Genomic DNA, 23199 nt, shown 5'->3' on the forward strand with positions numbered 1-23199 from the left:
TGTAGGATCCAAAAATCGAACTTGAAGCAAATCTGTATCTCTTGTTGTTTGCTCGGTTGAAAGAAAGTGCGAGTCTTAAAAACAGAGCATTATTAGTATCTGTCTATCTATCTATCTACCTATATATATATATAACTAGTTTTCTTTATTAGATGATAGGGTGACGATATACACGAGAATATTACTGACGGGTCTGAATTTCTAACGCGTATACATATACTAAATTTCTAACGCGTATCTACACCTTCTCTTAGCTTTCATTAGCATGCGCGCAAGGAATTCATTTCGTCGGGCTTCCCTGACGTGGATTATTATTATAGACGATAATTAGGTTGAAATTCAATGGCAACAATTTTTATTTCACCTCACATGGATATACGAATATCTCTTGCCATTTGCATTTTAATCAGGGGGAGAAATAATTAGTTTTTACCGCTCTAAGTAGAACTATTTCTGCTTTGTTTGCTGTTACGAAAAGGTTGGTTTACAACGGCTTCTGTTTAACGAGTAGCAGTAGTATTAAAAAAAACTACCTTGCCACGGCAGGTAGTTTTTTATTTTTATTTATTCTTTTTTTCTTCTTTTGAACAATTTAATTAAGTTGCTATTTTAAATAGAGTAAATCAATTATATTTTTGTTTCCTGTTTCTTTTTCTTTTTTCTTCTCTATTTTTTATATATTTTTTATTCAAAAGCTTTTATACGAGGATACATATATATGTTCATTTAACGATGACTTTAACATGATTTTGTGGGCATATAAAAGGAGGGTCAGAGTATGACAGGTACATTAAATAAAACAATGGCATTATTTCGAGGAAATACATGGCGGTGGTTTAGTTTAATATATTCTTGGACATGTGACTTTCAATACTGACTAATCTTTCTTATATTTAAGTTTTAACGAATTAAACATCTTGCACATACATATAATTAAATTATAATATAACGTGATATAACGTAAGGAATTTATGACGCAATTACAAATCGATCAAGTTAATACGTTGTCGATCGTATTCTGATTTAAATTTATGTATAACATCAACCAACAATTTCTCTATTTGTTGGCAAGCAATAATGTTTTTGCTCATCCCACGATATAGAAAGATTAGAGGATAGAACTTACGTATATTATAAATATATACCGATCTATTTATTAGACATACATAAACACGAGATTAAATTTACTGTATTTATTGGAAACGTACATAGATACTAATTATATTCCAATATTGATTACAAAATTGATGAAAAAGATATTTTAATGTAAAAGATAAGAGTTGGCGTTTACATATGTTGCGAGCTTATTTTCTGTGGAAGATATTTTTACTAATTTAACTTGCAACATATACCAGCGTCACTACAATATTTACTAACGATCAATCATAATACATCGTACGTTATACAAAAATCGAGGAATACGAAATAAGTTCTTATTGCAATAAAATTATGAAATATCTAAAAGAAGAAACATGCTTAGAAAATAACTATCTATTTGCAATTCAATTACATTCTATATTTGCTGATCTTGGAAAACTACCAGTATTTCCGGTCTGGTACTTTGTTCGGTATATCATATAATGTGTTGTCCCAACGAATAAAAACTTATTGCGTATTTCTTATTTATCTTATAAACTCCGCGTTATTGATTCACGTTATCTATAAAATATTATTCCGTTACTCGATGAATCTCTCGTACATATGGAGTCATAATTCTTAACGAATTGTTATGAAAAGATAATTAACGAGAAAATATAAAAATATTATTATCATTTTGATTTGAAATAATAGTGAAATAATTTGTCGTCAACAAAAACATGCGGATGTTAATTTACGTCCGTAGTATGAGAAAAGGCATAGGCAGAAGAAAGATAGATGAAGCGAAGAGAGAGAGAGAGAGAGAGAGAGAAATGGGTGGTTATAGAATCGAGTGGAAGGGGGAGAGGGACGAGAAAGAGAGGGACGATGAGAAACGTAGCGAGAGACGAAGGACAAGAGGCAAAGAGAGACCATGTCCTACCTCAACGAGAGCACATGGCGCTAAAGACACTTTCATTGCGCGGTCCTCCGAACCAAACACGTGGATACGTTCAACGCTCTCGAAGAACATTTACGCGCATGCGCATCGTTCTTTGCATTACCAAGGTCAAGCAAAGTTGCACGATTACGAGCGAGCCAGTCGTGATTTACTCGCGTGTAAATGCATTTATTGTTTAGTCACGCTCGTTGTATATATCATCGAAGTCCTTTTTCAAGAACGAACTCGATGTGTTTCAATCGATAAATAAAAAATAAGGTTTAAACATTATAGGCGGAAATGGGAGCGGAGAACAGAATAAAAAAGCAGAATATATGTTTATTTACTTTCTCTCAAAAAGGAAAGTCTCTAGAATTCAGAATTTTTATCTATCTCAATTAATTCTAATCCAATATGTCGAATTTTTGTATTAACGTCCTGTGATGTCTAATAGCAGCAATCTCAATTGCTTAATACAGAATCCTATGGGATATAGAATTTCAAAGAAAAAATTTGAATTGATTCAATAAATCAATCTGAAGTATAAAAAGTCAATGCAAACTAGGAATAAATTTTTCGTTAATGTATGTAGGGCTTCGATCGTTTTACTGGTTTCTTCTTCGGATTATTATTCAGAGAGGATAGTAAAGACACAGTAATGTGCATTCGAGATATCTATCTCTAGCGAGGAGAGAGATCCAGCAATGCGAGTTCTCATCGTCCTGTGACCAACTTTCGTTCTTGGGCACGCGACAACGATGGCGGTAAGAGATTCATCGGTCAGCTTTGATGCATCTTATTCTTTGTCGCGAGGTCGTCCACAACGGGGCGCCACGTTCTCGGTGTAGGTAAGCTCTAGCTTTCTCTCTCTCTCTCTCTCTTTCTCTCTCTCTCTCTCTCTCTCTCTCTCTCTCTCTTTCTCTTTCTTTTTTCTCTGACTCTCTGTCTTCGGGGCATCGCGACGACGAGAATAGCAAAGGCACGGGCACGAATCCAGAGAGCACTGACCCAGTATCCACGTCCCTCCTCGATATATTTTGCCAAGGGCCTCTTCACATTCACATCCGTGGTTCGATATTATCAATTTTTTGGCGTCGCACGTGTCGCAGGCGTGGTCACAAAAATTTTTGCGAAAGGGATATCATCCCAATATTTATATGGTAAAATTCCCCCCTTCTCTCTGTCTGTCTGTCTGTCTGTTTCTCTGTCTCTGTCTCTGTCTTTCTTCATAGAAATTAAAATATAACTAGATTAATTTCATTAATCTTTGAATAAGCAAACAAATAAAAAGGAAAATCGTTTTCTTTTACTTCTTATTTATGTTGTACACCAGAGCGATTTCTTTTATAGATTCTAAACAAATTTCTATTCTATTGAATTTCTCTTTGTTCTCTTTGTTTGGATTTACATATTCCCTGCCCCCTCTAACCATCCTCGAGACTTTTTATTTGCTTTGGTTATACATCAAAGCTTTGTTTTTCTCATCTTGTTGTCAACGTTATAAAGCCATTGTAATTCCAAGCTACAGAAAGTTTTAAATCCTTTCAACTGATAGCTTTTATAGTACCACGAATACTTTGAATAATTACTTGGGTTATTACCTACTGAAGTTTTCCCTTCTCTCATTAATCTTTCTAACATAATCATTTCTCAATAGCAGAATGATTTTTTACGAAGTAATTAATGAATTGTTAGTCAAATGATATATTTATAGTCTGATGAAAAGTTGTCTTTTCCTTTTTCTGATCTTGCGTTATAGCTTGTTGAATTCTTCAAAGTCGTTTGATTCTCATTACTTCGAACTTGCTTTCATTATTTATATATGTACTCATTCTATGACAAGCAATTATTATAACGATCAAACTCGCAATATTCAGAATTTTTTATTCAGCGGAATCAATGGATAGTCTTGCCAGTGTGAAGAATATTTAAGTGAAAAATTTTTCATGAGCGCAACTTAAAAATCAATCTATTCTAACATTTTTTTTTAGAAATATTACATATTTGGAAAAGTTTACGCCATATTGTATTATTGATAAAAAATCCTGTAAAAGGATTGCAATAATATCAATAATATTTACAAATAATTGATTTTTTACAAAAATAATTGATCATCAAATGTCTTCATAAATATATATATATACTTTTTTTTCTTTTAGCAATTAAAAATAATCGTTTATATAACGCATATTAATTTCTGCATTGCAGGTGAATACCAGAAATGAATGGGCCTCGCTATGCGAACAATTTCATCTGCCAAACGGCTGTGTCAACAGTGGAATCGGTCTTAAACAAATATACCTTCGGTAAGTGTACTAGTAGACGGACTAGTAGATCTCTTGGAAAGTGAATTCGACAAAAAAGTCTGGAAATTCCGAATCTCTTAATAAAAGTAGATATTGTATCAATCGAGCTTAGCCAATTGGTTTGACCAAGGATATATGTATATATATATATATTCACACACACACACACACACACACACACACACACACACACACACACACACACACACACACACACACACACATGATGCTTTCGTATATATTACGAAACGTCGTAGAGAAGAAAAAGAGTTTGCGCGAGCGTGCAACGCTTGTTAGGTCGCCGCGCGCCCTCGGATGGAAAGCGGTTCTACCGCCTCTGACAGCCCGCGAGCGTCTGCAAGAGCAGAGGTAGTAGCAAAATGCTGCGCTACCACCACCGAGTATCGGCGTTGGTCCTCCGCCCCACCACCATTTTCCGTATCGTATCGTACGTTACGTTCATTCATTCATTCAGTGCCGGCCTCACCGACGCGCCACGTGCTTTCTCAGTCGCTGTCCTCTCTCTCCAATCGAGCCCTGCAACCTTGTTGTCTCGCCAGCTCGTCGAACATTGAGGACGTCGTGCTTCCTCCGACTGATATCGCGATACACCGATTCGTTGTTCGAAATGTGACCGCTATTTGTATTCGTGATAACGATGTTTCAAATCTATTTATATCCGAATCTCTCTTATAAACGAATGTCTCTTTAAATTAGTCGTTTTTTTGTAACTTTCTCTTTCTCATTAAGATAACAATATTTTCACGTAGAATCACATTATACGAAAAATGTAGAATTCTCAACTATTTATAGTCATAAAGTTTTATCACACGTACGTAATTATACATATGCAAAATATAAATCACCATAGTTCTTATCACCATAATGATCTTTCAACAAGAAGATGCCATAAACATTTAAATTATAATATATTTAAACTGTAACATATTCTCCAGTTACAATGAAACAAATTAAAGAACATGTAGTGCTGTTGAGATTCGCACGGATACTGCTATGCCGCTACAGTAATCAAAGTGTCCATGCACGGCCTGCATCCACTAACCGCCCAATCAGGCTCTGGTTGGCTAGCTCCACCGCTTGCACCTTCCGTGGTCTACTACTATGTAGTGCATGAATGGATTCACTACATCTTTCCCCTACCATTTTCTTTTGCCCCCCACGATATCGTATCCTCTTCCTCTTCCACCCCATATTCTTTCTAGCTCTCTCTTTCTCTCTCTCCAATTCACTCTTCACTTCATCTCTCGTGATCTTGCTTCTTTGTCTCTCAAATTGAATCTCTGATACTTTACATCTGCCTCATTCATCTGTCGATCGATCTGTTATTCAGTTTGTCAAATAATCTTATTCAAAATTTTTTTCAATGAATATTTAAATTAAAGTAATTTCCCATAGCATAACAATGATCGTTATCTATCGAGCATGATACTTATATGTCAATTGGTCAATGTTTTTCAGATATCTAGACAGGTACGAAAAGGTTCATTTCTTAGGAGAAGATGGACAGCAAGCCGATGATGAAGACGAAGATTCCAGACACCGGAAGTGGTCTGCCAGGGCATTACATTCAGTTCCTCTTACGTATAATCATCATCAACATAATGTTGCAGGTAAACTTTTATTTTCTAATCACGTGTTAGAAACCATGTAGTTCATTTAATTGTAATAATATATTAATGGAAATCTGTGTCAGATATGAAATATTTTACATTATGGAGGAGAATTTTTGTTCTGTCACTCAAACGTTATATTTCTTTGTTTGTTAGTTATTATTAACAGTTATTGTCTTTAAACGGGTACAAAGATGTAAAGAATTTATTAAAAGGTGTTCGCGAAATACAGGTGAACGCCCGCCGAATATATTGTGAAAAGGACTTGTACGTGTATACGTATCGCACACACATCTATATAAACGCTACATAAATGCATGATATCTATCGTGACGAAGCCGCAACGGGTTATTGACGTGCTCTCTCATGGAGAATTGCCGTCGACTTTCAACGTACAAAAGATATATACATACATACGTACATACATACATACATACATACATACATACATACATACATACATACATACATACGTATGTCATGCATATATATATAGTTATATAGTTATATGTGGAGAGTGACTGAACTTGTCTGCTGCCTGCGGTACGCTTGAGGGAAACAGATGGGCAGAACGAAGCGGATAGAGGCAAAAAAAAAGATGGACAACGCGTACAGAGAATTAACACATTACCAAGCGCTTTCTTAGACTCAAAGAGCTTCGTTCATTACAATGATAATGTACAATGTTTTATATGTATATACACGCACACACACAAAACTTTGGCTAACACATTTGATTATTGGAATCATTTAGAAATAATCCTTGATAAACTACGCAACTCACGAGAAAGATTAAAAAAGAAAAACAAAACAAGAAAAAAAAGCTCGTAACGAGTACGCCGTTTTTTTACAAGTTGAGATCGTGAAGTTGCCAAGTTTCAACATAGGAATAAGAAAGAGAGAGCAGCAGGAACGTTCACGGACTTTAGAGCGTGTACGCGTATATATGTGTACGTATACGTAGCGTATGTGCAAAGAAAAGATCTGATGCGCACACAGCACGTGGAAGATAATTTAATGAGCAATAATCATCGTGTTCTCTCTCTTGCGCGCGGGTGCATATGTTTGTGTACATATGTATGTATGTAATAAACGCATGTTATATAGTATGTATGTGTGGGAATTATGGGCATACACAAAGCTAAGTCTGAGCTTCGACTGGCAGAAATACGTCGGGTCTATATTTGCGGCGCACGCGCGTACGTCGAACAATTCTTCGTATATAGAAGCGGTGAAACCCCCTCGACTCGTTCTTCTTTTTACCTCTTTGTCACCTCGCTTCGTCACCTTCTTTTCATCTTCGTAAGCGCAAACTGCAAAGACAAATGATCTGAAGGTTCCTCCAGGGTTCTGTAAATTCGTTAGAGAAACTTCAGTCAAACTACATAGTAAGATGTCCGATCAACATTTTTTGATTTCTTATTTTTTATCTTTCATTTTTTATCTCTCTGTTTATCGTTTTAGGATTTTATATATGAGGAGCCGATAAATTTTTTTGCATCAACAAATATTTTCTCAGAAAAGATTAGACAAATCAAGGCCTTCGTTTTTATCCTATCTCTAGATTTTTATATGGATTTCATTAAAATAAAAAATTATATATATATATATATATATATATATATATATATATATATATATGTATATTTGCAAGTGAAATGCAATCCTTAGAATGACCAAGATTACAATTTTGAATGAAACGATGGTCGATTAAAATAAGCCGTAAAATCGTGATTATTTCCAAAAAAATTACGAGTAGTGTCTGGTGTCAAGTGGAATAAGAGAGATAATGCGCAGTACAAATGGAAGTTCGCGGAGGAGAAAGAGCGGCAGCAAAAGGAGCAAGAGGGGAATAGAACAAGAGAAAGCAATCAATAAACGTTTGCGGGAGATAGGAGCAGCAGTTCTTGACATTCTCCCTGCGCGATGGAACACTCACGGCGCTTGCGTGACTCCGCTGCGACTCTCGATTTTGATCCCACCAGTTCAGCGAGCGCGTGCGAAGTGCCTTGTGCGCGAATGTCGCATCGCGTTCGCCGCGTACGGTGTAAAGCAATCCCGGTGACGTCTCAGCCTCGATTGCGTGACGTCTACGCACCGCGCCGACATCCACTGCCAATCGATGACGCATTCAATGCATCCGATGCACTCGATGCACCGGCCAGACGCTAACCGAGCCTATGAGCTGTAATGATTCGACCTAATACAGTTTCCACAATCCAGAACCCAGTTTGATATCTGATCAGGTTCAAACGCAAGAAACGATTTTTTATTTTATAAACATACTCTTCCAATGAATATCCTCGTTCGATATTAAAAAGAAATAAGATTTCTCATCGTTCCTTCTCTCTCTCTCTCTCTTACTCTCTCTCTCTCTCTCTCTCTCTCTCTCTCTCTCTCTCTCTCTCTCTCTCTCTCTCTCTCTCTCATTGATTATGTATCTGTTCTTGCTTTTATTTTTACGTTCTTTTTATTTATATGTTCCTATATGTTAAGAACAGAAGAAACAAAAAATAATGCTGATTATAATACATGAAAAATAAACGATAGGAATCGATCCTTGCTTTATTTTTGTCTTAATCTTTTTTAGTTATTTTGGGTCGATGTATTAAAAAGAAACTAACATAAGTCTCCATAATCTTTTCTATCTCTCCTGCCAAACATTTTGGCAGACTGCCCAAACGGCGTTCAAATTTATCACATTAACGAGCTTCGATTTATTATAATCATATGATCGTCGATCTTTGATTTTCTCTTTAGAAGATTTTGTAGATATCATTTGAATAGGAACAAAGAACATCGTTATGCTGGCAATGAAGGCGTTTGGAACTCCTGTCGTTATGAGTCGATATAATGATACCTTTACTACGCTACCATATTTAATGGCAGCTGGTGGACAAGATAGTATGAGAGTTCGAGCGTAACGATCGTGGTTGATAGGCATTGCACGTGAAGCGATTGCGGTTATTGAACGCGACCTCTCGTCGACGGGCTATCTAGATGCGATACCGTAAAGCTGTTTTACTTAGGAAGCGTTGTGTGGTTTCTATATAACGAATAAATTTTCGTACCAGGTACAAACAAAGGCTTTTCTATCAATAGACATCTGCATAATCATTCTTTCCTACTTTATGGCATAGAACATTTGTTATCTTTTTCAACGGAATCTTACCGATACATAATATATACACGTATGTATCAACTTTGGATATATAACCGTTGAATATTTTTTTAAATTTATCTTTTATTGCATTGTAATGAGACTTTTGGTATGACTATAACGTAGTTATACGTTCGGTCTTCTTATTTTTTTAATATCCAAGGTAAACTTGTGGTGCTCTTTGAGATCTCTATTACTTGTATTCATAAATGGTATTAATTTATATATATATAGATTTTATCGAGTAAAATTTAATATTAGTTGGATGATTTTTTCTTTCAGAATCTCTTCGCGATTACAATGGTCTTTCATCCGATCTTTACAAACCATCCAACTACGACAAATTGGCATTATCGCTTCTTTCGCCTCTTCCAAACGAACAAGACTTCGCAATCAATGTTTGCACACTTTTGTCGAACGAAGGAAAACATACGTTACGTCTCGATAAGTATCCACGTTTGGTGAATATCCTGCTCGCGCATGCTGGCGTTTTCGACTCGCCTGGTACGCGACAACTTTTCATTGAGGTTTATTCTCGTGTGAGGAACTATTCTATCAATTCGTTTTGGTCGGATGTACTCGATTCGCAAGACGTGATAGACCTTACGAACGAGAAAACCTTTATGAAGAAGCCATCAACGAGCTTACACACGTTCTCTAGGCGGAAAACATTAGAGAAAGAGAAGCAAAATAAAGTAACAGTAACGGTCCAAGACAACGAGGAGACGGTCACGTCGATGGATGTGGATGGGGTAAAGCAATAGATTTCTTTCATTCTTTGGTTTAACAAAGATGTGGATAAAATAAATATTTACAAGAGCAATAAAATAACAATATTTTGTTGTAATATTTCAGGTGCTTCCAGACTGTTCACGTCTAGATCCTATTGGTTCTCATCAAGATGAGAATTTTAAAGATCAGAATCAAAATTCGATAAAATTCGAAGAAGAGGATAAAGACTTGTTTTGCGTCGGTAGAACGTTAGGCACGCAGGATCCGTACGGTCAACGCGTGTTACAGATAGCGTCTATCTTACGAAATCTCAGTTTCACTCCGGAGAATGCCGCGGTGCTAAGCAGGAATCGATGTTTTTTGAGATTCGTTTTATTATGTATAAGAGCAAGGTGGAGTAATTTGCATCAACTTGGTTTCGATATACTAGGGAATATAGCAAACGAAATCGTTTTAAAAGAAGCTGGCGAAAGGATAACAGATGTTGTCCTGTCTTGTGTGGCAAAAGGTATCGAGTCGCAAGATAGATTTATCGTTATATCCTGTTTGGAGGTGCTTAATAAGATCAGTCAACAGGATAGTAACGAAGAAATCGTTACGTTTGGATTGGAAGATAGCGTCTATGAACTTATTTGCAGGTAAATTTTCTAATTCTTTACCATCGATTGTATGTATATATATCATTGTCGATGAGAACTAAACGCGGTATTATTTTCATTTTTCATTTTAGGTTTTTAGCTCTAAGTGATATAGCTCTTTTAGTTTATACTTTGGAGTGTTTATACGCTTTAACTTCGTTGGGCGAAAGACCGTGTACTAGTGTCGCGCGGGTACGTGGAGCTATCGATACATTGGTCGCGCTTGTCACCGTCGAAGCACAGAGTTATGGCCCAAAAGCTTGCATTTTGATGAGAGTGGTAGAAACTGTATCTACTATACCCACACCTTCGAATACGTCTCAGAATACTCCTGTTGCTGCTGCTGCCACTACTCCGGTTGCGTCAGTAACATCATCACCCGTGCCAGCTACTCCAGCTACGATTACCGCAACGTCGGCTCCAGTTAGCCCAGCACCTTCTAGACCTAATACACCTGCAACTACAACCAAGTCCACAACGCACAGTATGTACGAGCATGTATAATCCACGATCAATGATAAACTTTATTTTACATTGAATTTAATTTTTTTGTTTTTGTTTGTTGTTTCTTTTCTCTCTGCAGAAACAGTAGAGACGGCTAATGCGCTTCAACAACAACACGCGCATCAACAAATCATTCAGGAAAACGAGCAATTCGCTTTAGGATGGTTAAGAGCTACCTTTGAGCTTGCACCAGGTATACGCATAGAACAAGAGGAACTCTACAAAAAATATCTCGGGTGTTGTACGAAGATTGGCAGGAGAGGAGTAATTGCGCCACTTCATTTTCCCAGATGTGTTAGGTATATCTAGATTTGAATAAATTAAATTAATATTTTTCGAAGCAATTAAATCCTATTACAATCGAAATTATAAATATAGGTCAGTGTTTGGGGGAACTATTGGTCCAAATCCACTCAAAGGAGAATCAACTGGTACTCAGTATTACGAAGGCATCCGTGTACGGGCTACACCAGGCCAAGTAACTTATCCGAGCCAAACTGTAATTGCGACTAATACAGCTCCGATATCAGCGGTCAACACAACTCCAGTAAAGGTGCTTCCCGTACAACAGCGTACAATCAAGAATATAAGTCCTGCTCCCGATAGCACGGCCCTAGACAATCCTGCATCTGGAGTTCACAGAACTCCAGCCCCTGCATCTCCCATTCTAAAAGCCCAGTTGTCTGCCCCTCCAAAACCACCTTCCATTACGTCAAATCAATCCCAAAATCCAGTCACCAAGGTTGATTCTAAAAGTCAGGTGGGTCCAAATCCTAGATCTGTATGCCATTCGTTCATGACCTTGATTCTCATTTTGGTCGTAGTTTCATGATGCTATACATGTGGGCTTTTTATAATATATGCTAAAATTCCTTCCTAATCATGGTACAACGTATTATATTGCATGCTTTTCTGAGACAATGCAAGATTATGTGTGTATACCTATATATATGTATATATACATGTATATATTAGTGAATTTTATTCCATAATATTAGATATGGAAATTTGCATTGTGTATGTGTGTGCGCGCGCGTGTGCGTGCGCGCGTGTGTGTGTGCGTGTGTTAGAAAACAGAAACTGTGTTGCATAGTAGACTATTCTTAATAATAAGGTAACGCTCAACTAAAAACTTTTCTATTATATTAATACTTTAATTATTTCATATAGCTACGCTAAAATTAACACCAGTAAAAGAGACAGCAGAATTTCTCATCAACTTCTTTGCTATTTACAAAGCATAATAATCTAATTAGATTACATTTTATTTCAATATGTTTTCAATACTATTTCAATGTTATGAATTATCATTTATGAAAAAATGGAATGGTTAAAACATGGTATGGTACTTTATATCAAGCATAAATGGTACTTTTATGAAATAATACTTTTTTGTCTTCTATGTAATTCAATCATCATGTTTTCTACATAAATACTTTATTCGTTCTATTAGCATGTATTCAATTTATTCTAAACTTTATATTTGAAAATTGTTGAAGTGGTGAGAATTGTATATGACTACTGTCAATTAGGTATCAGTATCTCACCCCCACCTGAGTCAAGCATTGCTGGCCAGTGGATCCCAAAATCAGCAGCAGCAGCAGCAGCACTCCCAATCTGTCCAAGTAGTAACAAAAGAAGATAACCGAAGTAGTACTACATCCAGTTCTATAATAAAAAGCCTTTTGGCTACCAAGGTAACAGCCAGCAGTGACTGCATGTCCAGTGCTGCTGCAACTTGTGTGTCTACCCTTACTGCCTGTGTAACAAACACTACTACTAGCATCGCATCCAGCATCAGTGCCAACCAGCTAATAACAAGCAACCAGGTATAATTGTACATTAACATGACAAAGTAGTATTTATAGAAACTTTAAAAAGTATTACACATTGTACTTTATATTGTACTTTAAATTGTGTCTAATTGAGTAGTGCATACTTATTTAAAACTATATATAAAGTAAATGTGTTAAAAATAATTTATTGACAATATTTCTGAAGTATTTCATTATTTTTCAGTTAATTATTTGACAATGTCTATAATTTTATATTATAGATATTGTATAAATGATATTATGTGTCATAATAATCTTCAAATATTATAAAAGTCATATAAAACGAAAGTACATGATTTTCTTTATTATAGAAAAAATAGGTAGATGATGCAAAAGTATGTATTCAATCTCAGTTTTTTCTTTTTCTTTTGTTTTATTACTGTATTAGTATATGATGTAGTATTGTGTGTTGTGTTGATTTTTCTTGTCGTGACATAAATTTTTTTTTTTTTTTTTTTTTTTTGGAAATGTAATGTCAATCCAAAAAGTCCTATCCTGCCCTTCTTGATAAATATGAAATAAGTAGGTTATTAATGATCTTTAACAGAGTGAGTTTGTGCCTAGTAAACTGAGAAAGTTATAATAAGCAGAATACTAACAACAGCATGATGATGTGAAAATTGAAGTAATTATAAATTTAAAGTGACCAAATATATGAATATGAAATTTGAATATAAAACTAAATATATTATATAAATATAATATATTATATTGATTGGAGATAAATTGATGGAGAATTAGGGCTATACAATTTATTAAAAAAAAAAAGATAACAAGCATTTTGTTTTTAACAATGATTGTATTTTAATAGGTTGCACAACGTCAACAACAGCAAAGGTTACTGCAACAGCAATTAACAGGTGTGGTACAACCTGCAGCTCCTGCAGCTACACCAGCAACAATACTCCCTAAAGTTTCTGTGAACTCTAAACAAAAACCAGTAATTGCAGCTATTCCTGCCAAAAAAATACAGAGACTTAATGGAGCTAAATTTGTTTTGACCAACAATTGTGAGAAGGTAAGAGGATATTTTATTACAATAGATGTCTAAAGTTGAATTTATATAAATAATATTATATTTCAGACTGAAGTAAATGATGTAAATGAAAGTGTCAACCAAATCGTAACCTCAACTACAGTAATTTTGAATTCAACTGAGAATCACATATCCTCGATCGTAAAAGTTTGTCAACCACCGACCTCTACTACAATTTGTACAAACAAGTCCAATCAACGAAGTACGTGTACTTCGATTGCTGAAGATTCTGATTCAACGAACAATTCTTTGGCTTCTAGTAGTGGTATAGGTGGTAGTAGAGATTTTTCCGGTGCTGGTGCTGAAGAAGATAATTCTTTAACGAGTTTTGAAGGAATACTTTTAAATGGTGCACCAACTAACATAGATATTAATGCACAAGATGATGGATCATCCAAAGATTCATCTAGCATAAGTTCAAAGGAGAAACCATTGCAGAGTATGATGTTGGCCGATTTATTAGAAAGAAAGGTAGATAAAGAGCCTATTTTAAATGGAGTTCTTGGAAAGAATTCAATAAACGAAAAAGGAATAGATTTGGTTGAAAATCATATTAAAAAGGTATTAAAAGAATCTCCGACTGATATTAAAATAAAAAATGATATAACAGAAAGTAATACCATGCAGACCGAAGTATCTGAAGATACATTAATTGAAGCTCCTAGAGGAATAAAAAGAGCAGCTAGTGAATCTGATGAGATAGATGCAAAGAAACCAAAATATTCTAATGGCACTACATCGCCTGATCCTGCTGTTGATTCAACAACTGCTGAATCTACTATATCCAGTATAAAATCGGAAGAACAAGAAGATGACAAAGACAGTGAGAAAGCAACAGTTTCATCTACTGCTGCAAATCTTTATGCAGCTCTTGCTGCTGATTGCATAGAAGATGAAACTGATCTTGATGAACAAGTGAACATTAATAAGGAAGAACCTTCTCCAGTCGTGAAAGAAGAACCTCACATATTTATTAATCAAATTACTCAACAACAACAGCAACAGCATCAATCACAGCAACAGCAGCAGCAACAACCACAGCAACAACAACAGCAGCATCAACAACATCTGCAGCAACATCACCAACATCCACAGCAGCAGCAACATCATCATCATCATCAGCATCAGCAGCCGCAGCAACATCATCAGCAACACCAGCAGCATCAACAACAGTTAATAGTAGCGACTCCTCGACAAATAGTTGTTCAACAAACAATTCAGTCAAACAATCAAGTTATAATTCCTGCTGCGTCCGTCAAAGGAAGACAAGCACAAGCACAGCCACAAGTTCTGTTACAACAAAGTGCGGGAGGGCAACTGCAATATGTCGTATCTGGTGGTGTTCCTGGACAAAACTATGTGTTGGCTCAACCACAAACAGCTTTAGTACAAGGGCAAGCACAGACGGTTCTTGTTGCTCAGACAACTCAACAACAAGGCACTGGCACGAAAACTATTATCATTTTACAGCCACAAGCTGCTCCTCAACCAACACCACAAAAAATGGTAGCTGTTACACCTCAAGGACAACAAGTTGTTGTAACTCAAGTTCCACGTCCTATTTTACAAAGTCCAGCTCTTGGAAATATTCCTCCTCCGTTGGTACCTACGTCAGCCACAATTCCACAGACTTCCATAATAGTTAATAGTTCTGTAGCACAAACTAATCCAAATACTGTAACCGTTACGATACCTGCGATGGCTCAACAGAATCCAGTGTCTGCTAGTGTACCATCGAGGGTCGTAACACCGACTCCTGCTTCGACTCCACCACCTACAAGACCAACTACTCCTCACCAAGCAGCAGCGACACATGGACATTTAGTTAAACCACCAGTAAAGGCCATAAAAACTGTAAGTTCTTCGACTTCAACAGAACCAGAATCGAAACCTTCTACCAGTCAACTTCCACCTGAGAATAAAACTATTACTATTAAAATCGATCCTAACGCATATCTATGTGAATGGCGAGGTTGTTTAAGGTAATTAACTTTTCTTATATTAATTATTTTATGTATACTTTCTATTATTTTAAAGTAACTTTATGTATTCTTATAGGCAATTTAAAACTCCCCATGAAGTTTTTCTTCATGTGTGTGAAATTCATTGTCCAACTGGCGGAGAAGAAATATTGTGCTTATGGGGCAGTTGCGATGCTTTAAAGAGACGTCGATTCTCTTTAATGACGCACTTATTCGATAGGCACTGTAATTCTGATGTAAGTCAGTTGATTATATAATTATATTTACCACGATATATGATTTTATAAATTTTGCTTTTTAATACATCTACAATTCTCGAGGATTACTTGTAAAAATTTCCTTAGGCAATGATCCTTAGAAGAAAACAATTAACCGTGACTGGAAAAACTGAAGTATCTACGTCCACTCCTCCAACGCCTCATCACCCTGGATATGCACCGAATGCAGCATTCCATGCTATTAAAAGACATGCTTTGGAATTCGTGAATCCTAAGGAATTGATGGTAAGCTGCAAAATTACAAATATATTTCCTAACAAATTTAACGTGTTATATACTGATATAGTTATCTCCGTTTACGATAATAGCGACACTAGAACTTTCCATTCTTCGAAAATTATGTTCCGTTATATGCGATAATTTCCTATAATGCGAATTAATATGCAGTTCGATAGGATAGAACAGATATGGAGATTGGAATACTCTTTTAGGATTTATTTCTTAACTATAATTCCACTTTAAGAAGTGCTTTTAAAATCCACAAATCTTCAAATCTATAAACTTTTTTGACTATAAACTTAATTAAGTTTCTTGTTCTACTGGCAAAGCAGCAGAGGCCAACCAAGCCCGCTGCAGCCACTTCAAGCTCTTCTTCTCCCAGACCTGGGCAAAACCCTCCACCAGAACAGGTAAAAACGTGTACAAGATTGGAAGATTGGAGCCATAATACAGCCACAGCTCTCGTGTGCTGCTCGTATTACATACGTGTGCTTTATCTTCTTTGTTTTCGCACCATTTTGATTTATATTCCTTAACGTTTACCATCCAGAGTATATACGCATGGTTTTTATTTCGTTTTCATTTCGTAGCTAGCATTATTGTAATTGTTTATTTATTTCGAAGTGATTCTGTTCATCTTCTGTTAGGTGCTGGCACAATTTTAGTACATACGCATTTTCAATCATTACAGTTGCTTATATTATTAAAGTTTTGTTTTAGGGGGGGAAGTAACACTTTGAAATTTATTAAATAGAATAATTATAAAAGTTTATTAAAATCTCAATTTTATATTATTACAGTGTTAATACACTGTAATGTCAATTATTTATCAAGGTTATACTATTATTAGAGCTATACGAAACTTTAATTTTACTAATGAATGGTCAGAGACATATTAAAAATCGATCATTTCTTAAAATGTATATAAATATAGCTGTCCGTCACGAATATAGTGTGTATTGTTATTATATCGGTATCGATTATCATTAGGAAAATGTATACAATGTAAAAGCTAATAATGATATAAATTAATATAATCATTGTGTTGTAATAAAGCATGGCAATAACTAATGTTGCGTTCAGATATACTGTAATAGCATTGTAATATGTTTAACGATATATGGTGCTGAAATATAAGACATTGCATGTTTTTATACAATATTACTTTAGTATAGCAAAGATAAAAAAGACTATTGATTTATTATTATTATATCATTTTAAATAAACCCTTTAGTTTTAGAAAAGATACGTGCAACATATATTTTAGCGCTATATAATACATACAGTGTGCTTCATTGTTCTAAATCTTTTATATGTTGAATAAAATTTTCATGGAATTATAATTAGAGTTCAAACTCTTTTCTTTACAGGATGACAACGAAGGTCCAGTGACTAAAAGTATTCGCCTGACGGCAGCTCTTATTCTCAGAAACCTAGTCATATACTCAACACATGGTAGAAGGTAAAATTTCTTGTACTAATGTCGTTTTGTATAGAAAGAAGTTCTTTGAAAATGATAATAAAGAGAATATTTTTTATTTTCCTTTTTTTTCAGGCATCTTAGAGCATATGAACCTCATTTGGCAGGTGTGGCATTAAGTAATGTTGAATCATCAAGGACGATCGCACAAGTTTTATATGATATGAATGATCAGAGCAGTAGTAATCATAGGTGACCTCTTGATGCAGGCCTCTAAGCTCTTAAACTTTCTGAGCAGCGATTGACTTGGTTATTTCAAATTAAGCTGGTAAAGAAAAACAGTGGAGTTATAAGGTAGTATGGATTTTGGAGAGATTTCAAATTGTGTCTTTGTGCATAAAATCTGAAAAGAAACTGAAAGCGATGTTCCATATATAAAGAGGCCTATAAACTTACTAGGCAAGCCAGTTTGCCAATTTAGACCATAATACGAACTGTAACTAGTGACATGAAACCAAGACAGTAGTTGAAGTGATGCAGAACAGTGATAATGAACGAAATAATATTTCAGATTTAATATTAATATTTATTTTCTCAACAAGAAGCGATGAATGTTTTTAGTAAACGTGTACAAAAACGGCGAAGAAAATACTTTATGGACGTTATAGTTAATTGTAATCAATATTATACTATTATTAATTAATATTATTGTATGTTTTTTCATAAGCCACCAAGAACCTAGAACGTAAAAAATCTTTTTATCAAATATGTTTCTCTTAGAAATCTATTATTTGCTTATAATTGCACACATCTTGCAGTTAAATGGCTACATTGTTGTCTCTCCTTGTTTTATTTTTGAGTAATCTTATAGTCAAGAGTTAGTAAGGAATCACAGCATACGTACACGCATATTAGTGAATTTGTTACAATAGAATATATCATATCATTGCAGAATTTGAATGTCTAGTTTAGATCAACTTTATCTTCGGGATTCTGCATGTTCAGATCTTCTGATACATCTGACATTTTTTTAGATATTTATTTTACAGATCGTAACAAACTCCAGAAATTCAAGACTTTTTTTTGCAACTTTGTCATTAGCAAATTTTTGTAACGATGTAATTCTTCATTAAATTATTTATACAAATTGTGCAACAATATGATTAATCGATTAAGTTTTCTATGTAGATTTATAGAAGAATCGTATACTTTATATATACAACATAGGGCCTAAAAATATTGTGCTACTCATTATAATCTTGTCAGTTCCTTTTTTTTTAGCACAATACGATTGTATTTTTATTTTTTAATCTGACAGCTTTAGCAGAATAATTATAAGATATTAAAGTTCCATGCACAATGTATATAAATGTCTATCATATCTTTGATTCGTTTTGACTAGAATATACAAAATTTATTAAACTTTAATGGGTGTAATAGTTGTTTATTTAATTGAAACGCATAATGACAAAGTTTTTTTTAGAGAATTTTACATAATTGATTTTCACATAAAATATTGTATTTCTAAAAATTTTATATTATATAGAATGTAAAAATAATGCCATAAAAGATAACTTCCATTGGTCTCACAAATTGAATGATGGTAAAAAATTTATTCTAACTTGGTTCTTTGGTGCATTAAATATAATTTATGTAAAAGGTGTCGTTTTCAAATATTTTAAAAGTTTTATATTATTGAACATCTTACAACTTCACATAGATTGCATTTACATATTGTTTCTCTAGTATCCTGAGACACCAGTAACATTGCATATAAATTAAGCTAATCATATTCAACTATACATATATAATATACATACCTGTACATAATACTTGTATTTCATTCATGATGTTACAGCGTCTGTGTAAATTTCTTAAAGTTGTAAGGTTAAGCGTTTAAAAGAGCGAAGTAAAAATATTGTATTATAATAGATTATGACAAAACGTAGAAGTTGCAAAAGATGGATTTTTGTAATTACTCATCAGGTTCAGCAATAGTTACAAATGCTGGATCGGTATTATAAAACAGCTGATTAAGAATGATTAAAAATATAAACTATGATAATGGACCCTATGTGAGCCTCTATTATGTATTTTATACATAAATATATATATAAAAAAACAAGTTTAATAGCTGACCGTTTAGGAGGATGAAAATCTTAATGAGAGGCTTTTTATTTTTATTATTTGTAATTATCTAGTTTACACATTCATCATTTGGTACGATCATTGAAGATCATAAATAAACAACTGTGTAAAAGAACGAAAAGTTCATGTAATAAATAAGTACGATGAAAAAATATAAAGGAAAATGAATGAATGTCTTTGATATTCATTCTGCCATTATATTGTGCGGATGTGTTAATAGCGTATTAGTACTACCGAGCGAAAGATATTGATAGTCGAGTGATAATTAATATCCTGATGATCATATTGCCACATTGCCAGTTAGGCAATATATACTATTAAAAAAAATTTAAATACAATAATTATATCGTATATTTTTCATGTGCTTTGTGTTAATTTTTTAAATTTCAAAGATCTAGGTAAATTACCTACTTTTCCCATGTGCGAAATGTATATAATGTCGATGGAAAATGACTCTGTGGAAAGAATAAATAAGAAGCATTTAATTTATTGTTAGTTTTTTGTCAGTATATATAAATAATATGGATAAATTTAATAACAATCGATGATATATTTTTCAAGCGTATAAAAAAAGCTAACGCATTTAAGCTAATGACTGTTATCGTTGAACATAATGGCATTTATTTTAATATCAGTTCAGTTTACAATAATAATTATGTTAAAGATAGTTCTTATAATCTATGAACACTATGAATCATTTTTCTTCATTGAGTATTATCGTTTGCATCATTGTTACTTTATAACATCATTAGAATTTGTGATTAAAAGTATAGTAAGATTGGACGGTTTTTTTATCATTATTTTGAAGTGGAATGTTAAAGTCTGTATTATTTTGTTTAGTTTGTTTGAAGATTACACTATTTTATTCTATTATTCTGGGAATGAATTATCTGTGAATCTATATAACGCTTAATAGATACCTAACTTATAAATTCACGCGATAGGAGTTGTGTGAGACAAGTTACTTAATTTTATATTTATAATAACTATACTTTCTATATTGCTGATCGATTAGTTATAATAAAAAGTATATAGTTTTACTCCATATCTTTATAAAGTAAAAGGTGTTTATGTATTTATTATACTTGATGCAAACAAATCTTAATTTTTTTTTAATTTAAATTTTTTATTTTTTTTTTTTTTCTTTTTGTCACTTTCTCGTAAATATTCCGTACACTCGTATCTTTTAGTAGTATGTGGATCAGCATGGCAGTTTGACAAATTAATTGTTATACATTGAATAGAAATAGATGGGTTTAGATCATCGTCTACCATCGTAGAAATATCTAATGTATCAGGAGAAATTTTATTATTACTTTTTTCGATAAGGTTTCTTGAAGATGTGGATTTTTCAGATTTAGTGAGATAATTGCTTTCAATGGTATTCGAATTTAATTTCAAAGACGATGCCGACGTAGCAGCAACTATTTGAAAATTGGATGATTGTGTATAAGCTGTTTCTAAATATAAGCCGTAAATTGTATCATGATTAGATACTGTAGTTTTCATTGTGGAATGATATGGAATGGCAGTATTACAATCCATCTGATCACAATAATTTTTTCTGGTTTTCGATTCGACAGATAATTTCATTTGATTTGTTTTAAACTTCGACATATTTTTGTCATGTGAATGATAAAGGGGTACTTGCTCTATTTTGTGCTTCATATAAGGTGCACTTTTTGTATTAATTTCGTCAGGTTTGTGATTTGCTATATCTGCTATTATTTCTGTAGTGGGAAACTCTTTTTTTTCTTCTTCATATGATGAATTTTGTTCGAACATTGAACATTGCTGTCGCATGCAATGATTGACAGTATTATCATTTTCTAATAATTTCTCATTTGTAGATGTAGCAATTGGTTCTTGATAGATAGAAAATTTTTCTGTTAAAGATGATGTGAAAAGTGCACATTTTTTAATATATTTACACAAATTAGATCCTTCCATATTTTTCTCTATTTGTCTTTTATTTATATCGACGAATTCATCTGTTTGTGATTCATTTGAATATGTATATCTTTTTTCATAAAATATTGTGAAGTTTTCTTTTTTTGAGGATAAATGAGCTTTTTGTTCCGATAAAACTGTTATATTTTCTATTATATTATTTATACTTTTTATTTGTTTTTCTAAACTTCTTGTATGTTCCTTGATTTCCGATAAAATTTGTTTAAATTTTGGTTTGGAAAAAGTTATTATTATAGTATCACTTGAAGAAGACTCTGTATTATTCTGTAAGTCATTACACGTCTCTATATTAGCAGACGTATAATTATCAAACTCTATATTTTTTTCTTTCTGACATGATACATTGTCCGCATTTTTTTCAACTGATTTCATGATAGTATCACTCAAATATGTGTAATTGCTATTTTTCCATACATGTTTATGTTCATTTTGTTTGTATAAATGTATTTGTTTTATTTCCTTATTTGAGACGACGTTTTCTATACCAGATATTATTTTGGAATCAGTACAAAAATGAAATTTTGAATGTTCCTTACAACACGCATCTATAGTAGAAGGACGATTTTTTGCCTGATTTAGCATGCTATTACCATTATTACTATCATCTAATCGTGCTGTTATATTTCTATCATATATATTTTGAATTTTGTCGTTAATATCGTTAATAGTATCCTTATTGGAATTATCATGTATATTAATTGTAGAATTTGCAGATTTTTCCATATTACAATTTGAATCATTTGCTACTATACAAGATAAAATCTTTTCTGGCATTTCTAATCCGTTTAAACATTGACATTTAAAAGTATCAGGTATTGTTGATTGATCATGATGAATTTCCATGTATTGATTGCTGGTATATTGACACGATGTAATATAACTATTATGATCATTGTCATAAAGTTCAGAAAGAGAGTGCTTTGATAATTGAGATGGCATACTTTTTTGATCTAATAATTCTGTAATTACTGTTTGACTGCACACATCTTGTGGGGGAGTATTCATACAACAAGGAATAGAATAACTCTTTTTCATGTAAGTATTAAATGTAGATGCAGCAACTGGTTCCTGCTTTAAATAAGAATCATATGATTTTATTATGCACGTTCAAAAAATTACGCTGTATTTGCACTTTATATGTTTACCGTATCATTAGCCAAAATTTTCTCAGAGAAACCTACTTGAATCTTAATAGTTGTGAATTCATTCCCATGATCTAGATGGCAATAAAATTTGAGTTTCATATATCAATACCTAATTTTCATACCCAGCTGTTAAACACCAATGTATTAATATTCTCTGAGTAATTGCAAATACCCGAT

The 23199-nt window shown here is 33.6% G+C and overlaps 2 protein-coding genes across 7 annotated transcripts in view; one reads left to right on the forward strand and one right to left on the reverse strand.

Moving 5' to 3' along the window:
* The window catches only part of LOC124422941 (AT-rich interactive domain-containing protein 2), a 28017-nt gene extending 7760 nt beyond the window's left edge, over positions 1-20257 (forward strand). Inside the window, exons 3-17 of one of the 3 annotated variants that reach the window (XM_046960073.1) lie at positions 4226-4323; positions 5803-5954; positions 9397-9866; positions 9970-10484; positions 10577-10968; positions 11068-11287; positions 11367-11748; positions 12521-12817; positions 13635-13841; positions 13908-15841; positions 15918-16077; positions 16186-16344; positions 16662-16748; positions 17709-17800; positions 17894-20257. In XM_046960073.1, the coding sequence (XP_046816029.1) occupies positions 4226-4323; positions 5803-5954; positions 9397-9866; positions 9970-10484; positions 10577-10968; positions 11068-11287; positions 11367-11748; positions 12521-12817; positions 13635-13841; positions 13908-15841; positions 15918-16077; positions 16186-16344; positions 16662-16748; positions 17709-17800; positions 17894-18014 (5286 nt within the window). In that variant the 3' untranslated portion in view covers positions 18015-20257. The remainder of the gene's footprint in view (positions 1-4225; positions 4324-5802; positions 5955-9396; positions 9867-9969; positions 10485-10576; positions 10969-11067; positions 11288-11366; positions 11749-12520; positions 12818-13634; positions 13842-13907; positions 15842-15917; positions 16078-16185; positions 16345-16661; positions 16749-17708; positions 17801-17893) is intronic. The other 2 variants (XM_046960075.1, XM_046960074.1) reach the window with 2 other exon arrangements.
* Positions 20258-20504: 247 nt separating this feature from the next.
* On the reverse strand, positions 20505-23198 carry LOC124422947. Of its 4 annotated transcripts, none has more exons than XM_046960097.1 (2): positions 23059-23198; positions 20505-22948 (listed from the first exon to the last, which is right to left on the reverse strand). In XM_046960097.1, the coding sequence occupies exons 1-2, from the start codon at positions 23119-23121 to the stop codon at positions 21008-21010; spliced, it is 2004 nt and encodes a 667-aa protein (XP_046816053.1). In that variant the 5' UTR covers positions 23122-23198; the 3' UTR covers positions 20505-21007. The 4 variants fall into 4 exon arrangements, with proteins under 4 accessions (XP_046816053.1, XP_046816055.1, XP_046816052.1 ...); XM_046960099.1 differs by having other exon boundaries at positions 20505-22945; positions 23059-23177; XM_046960096.1 differs by having other exon boundaries at positions 20505-22945; positions 23023-23157.
* Position 23199: the final 1 nt, after the last annotated feature.

This window comes from Vespa crabro, chromosome 3 (assembly GCF_910589235.1).
Source record: "Vespa crabro chromosome 3, iyVesCrab1.2, whole genome shotgun sequence".
Taxonomy (NCBI): Eukaryota; Metazoa; Arthropoda; class Insecta; order Hymenoptera; family Vespidae; genus Vespa; species Vespa crabro.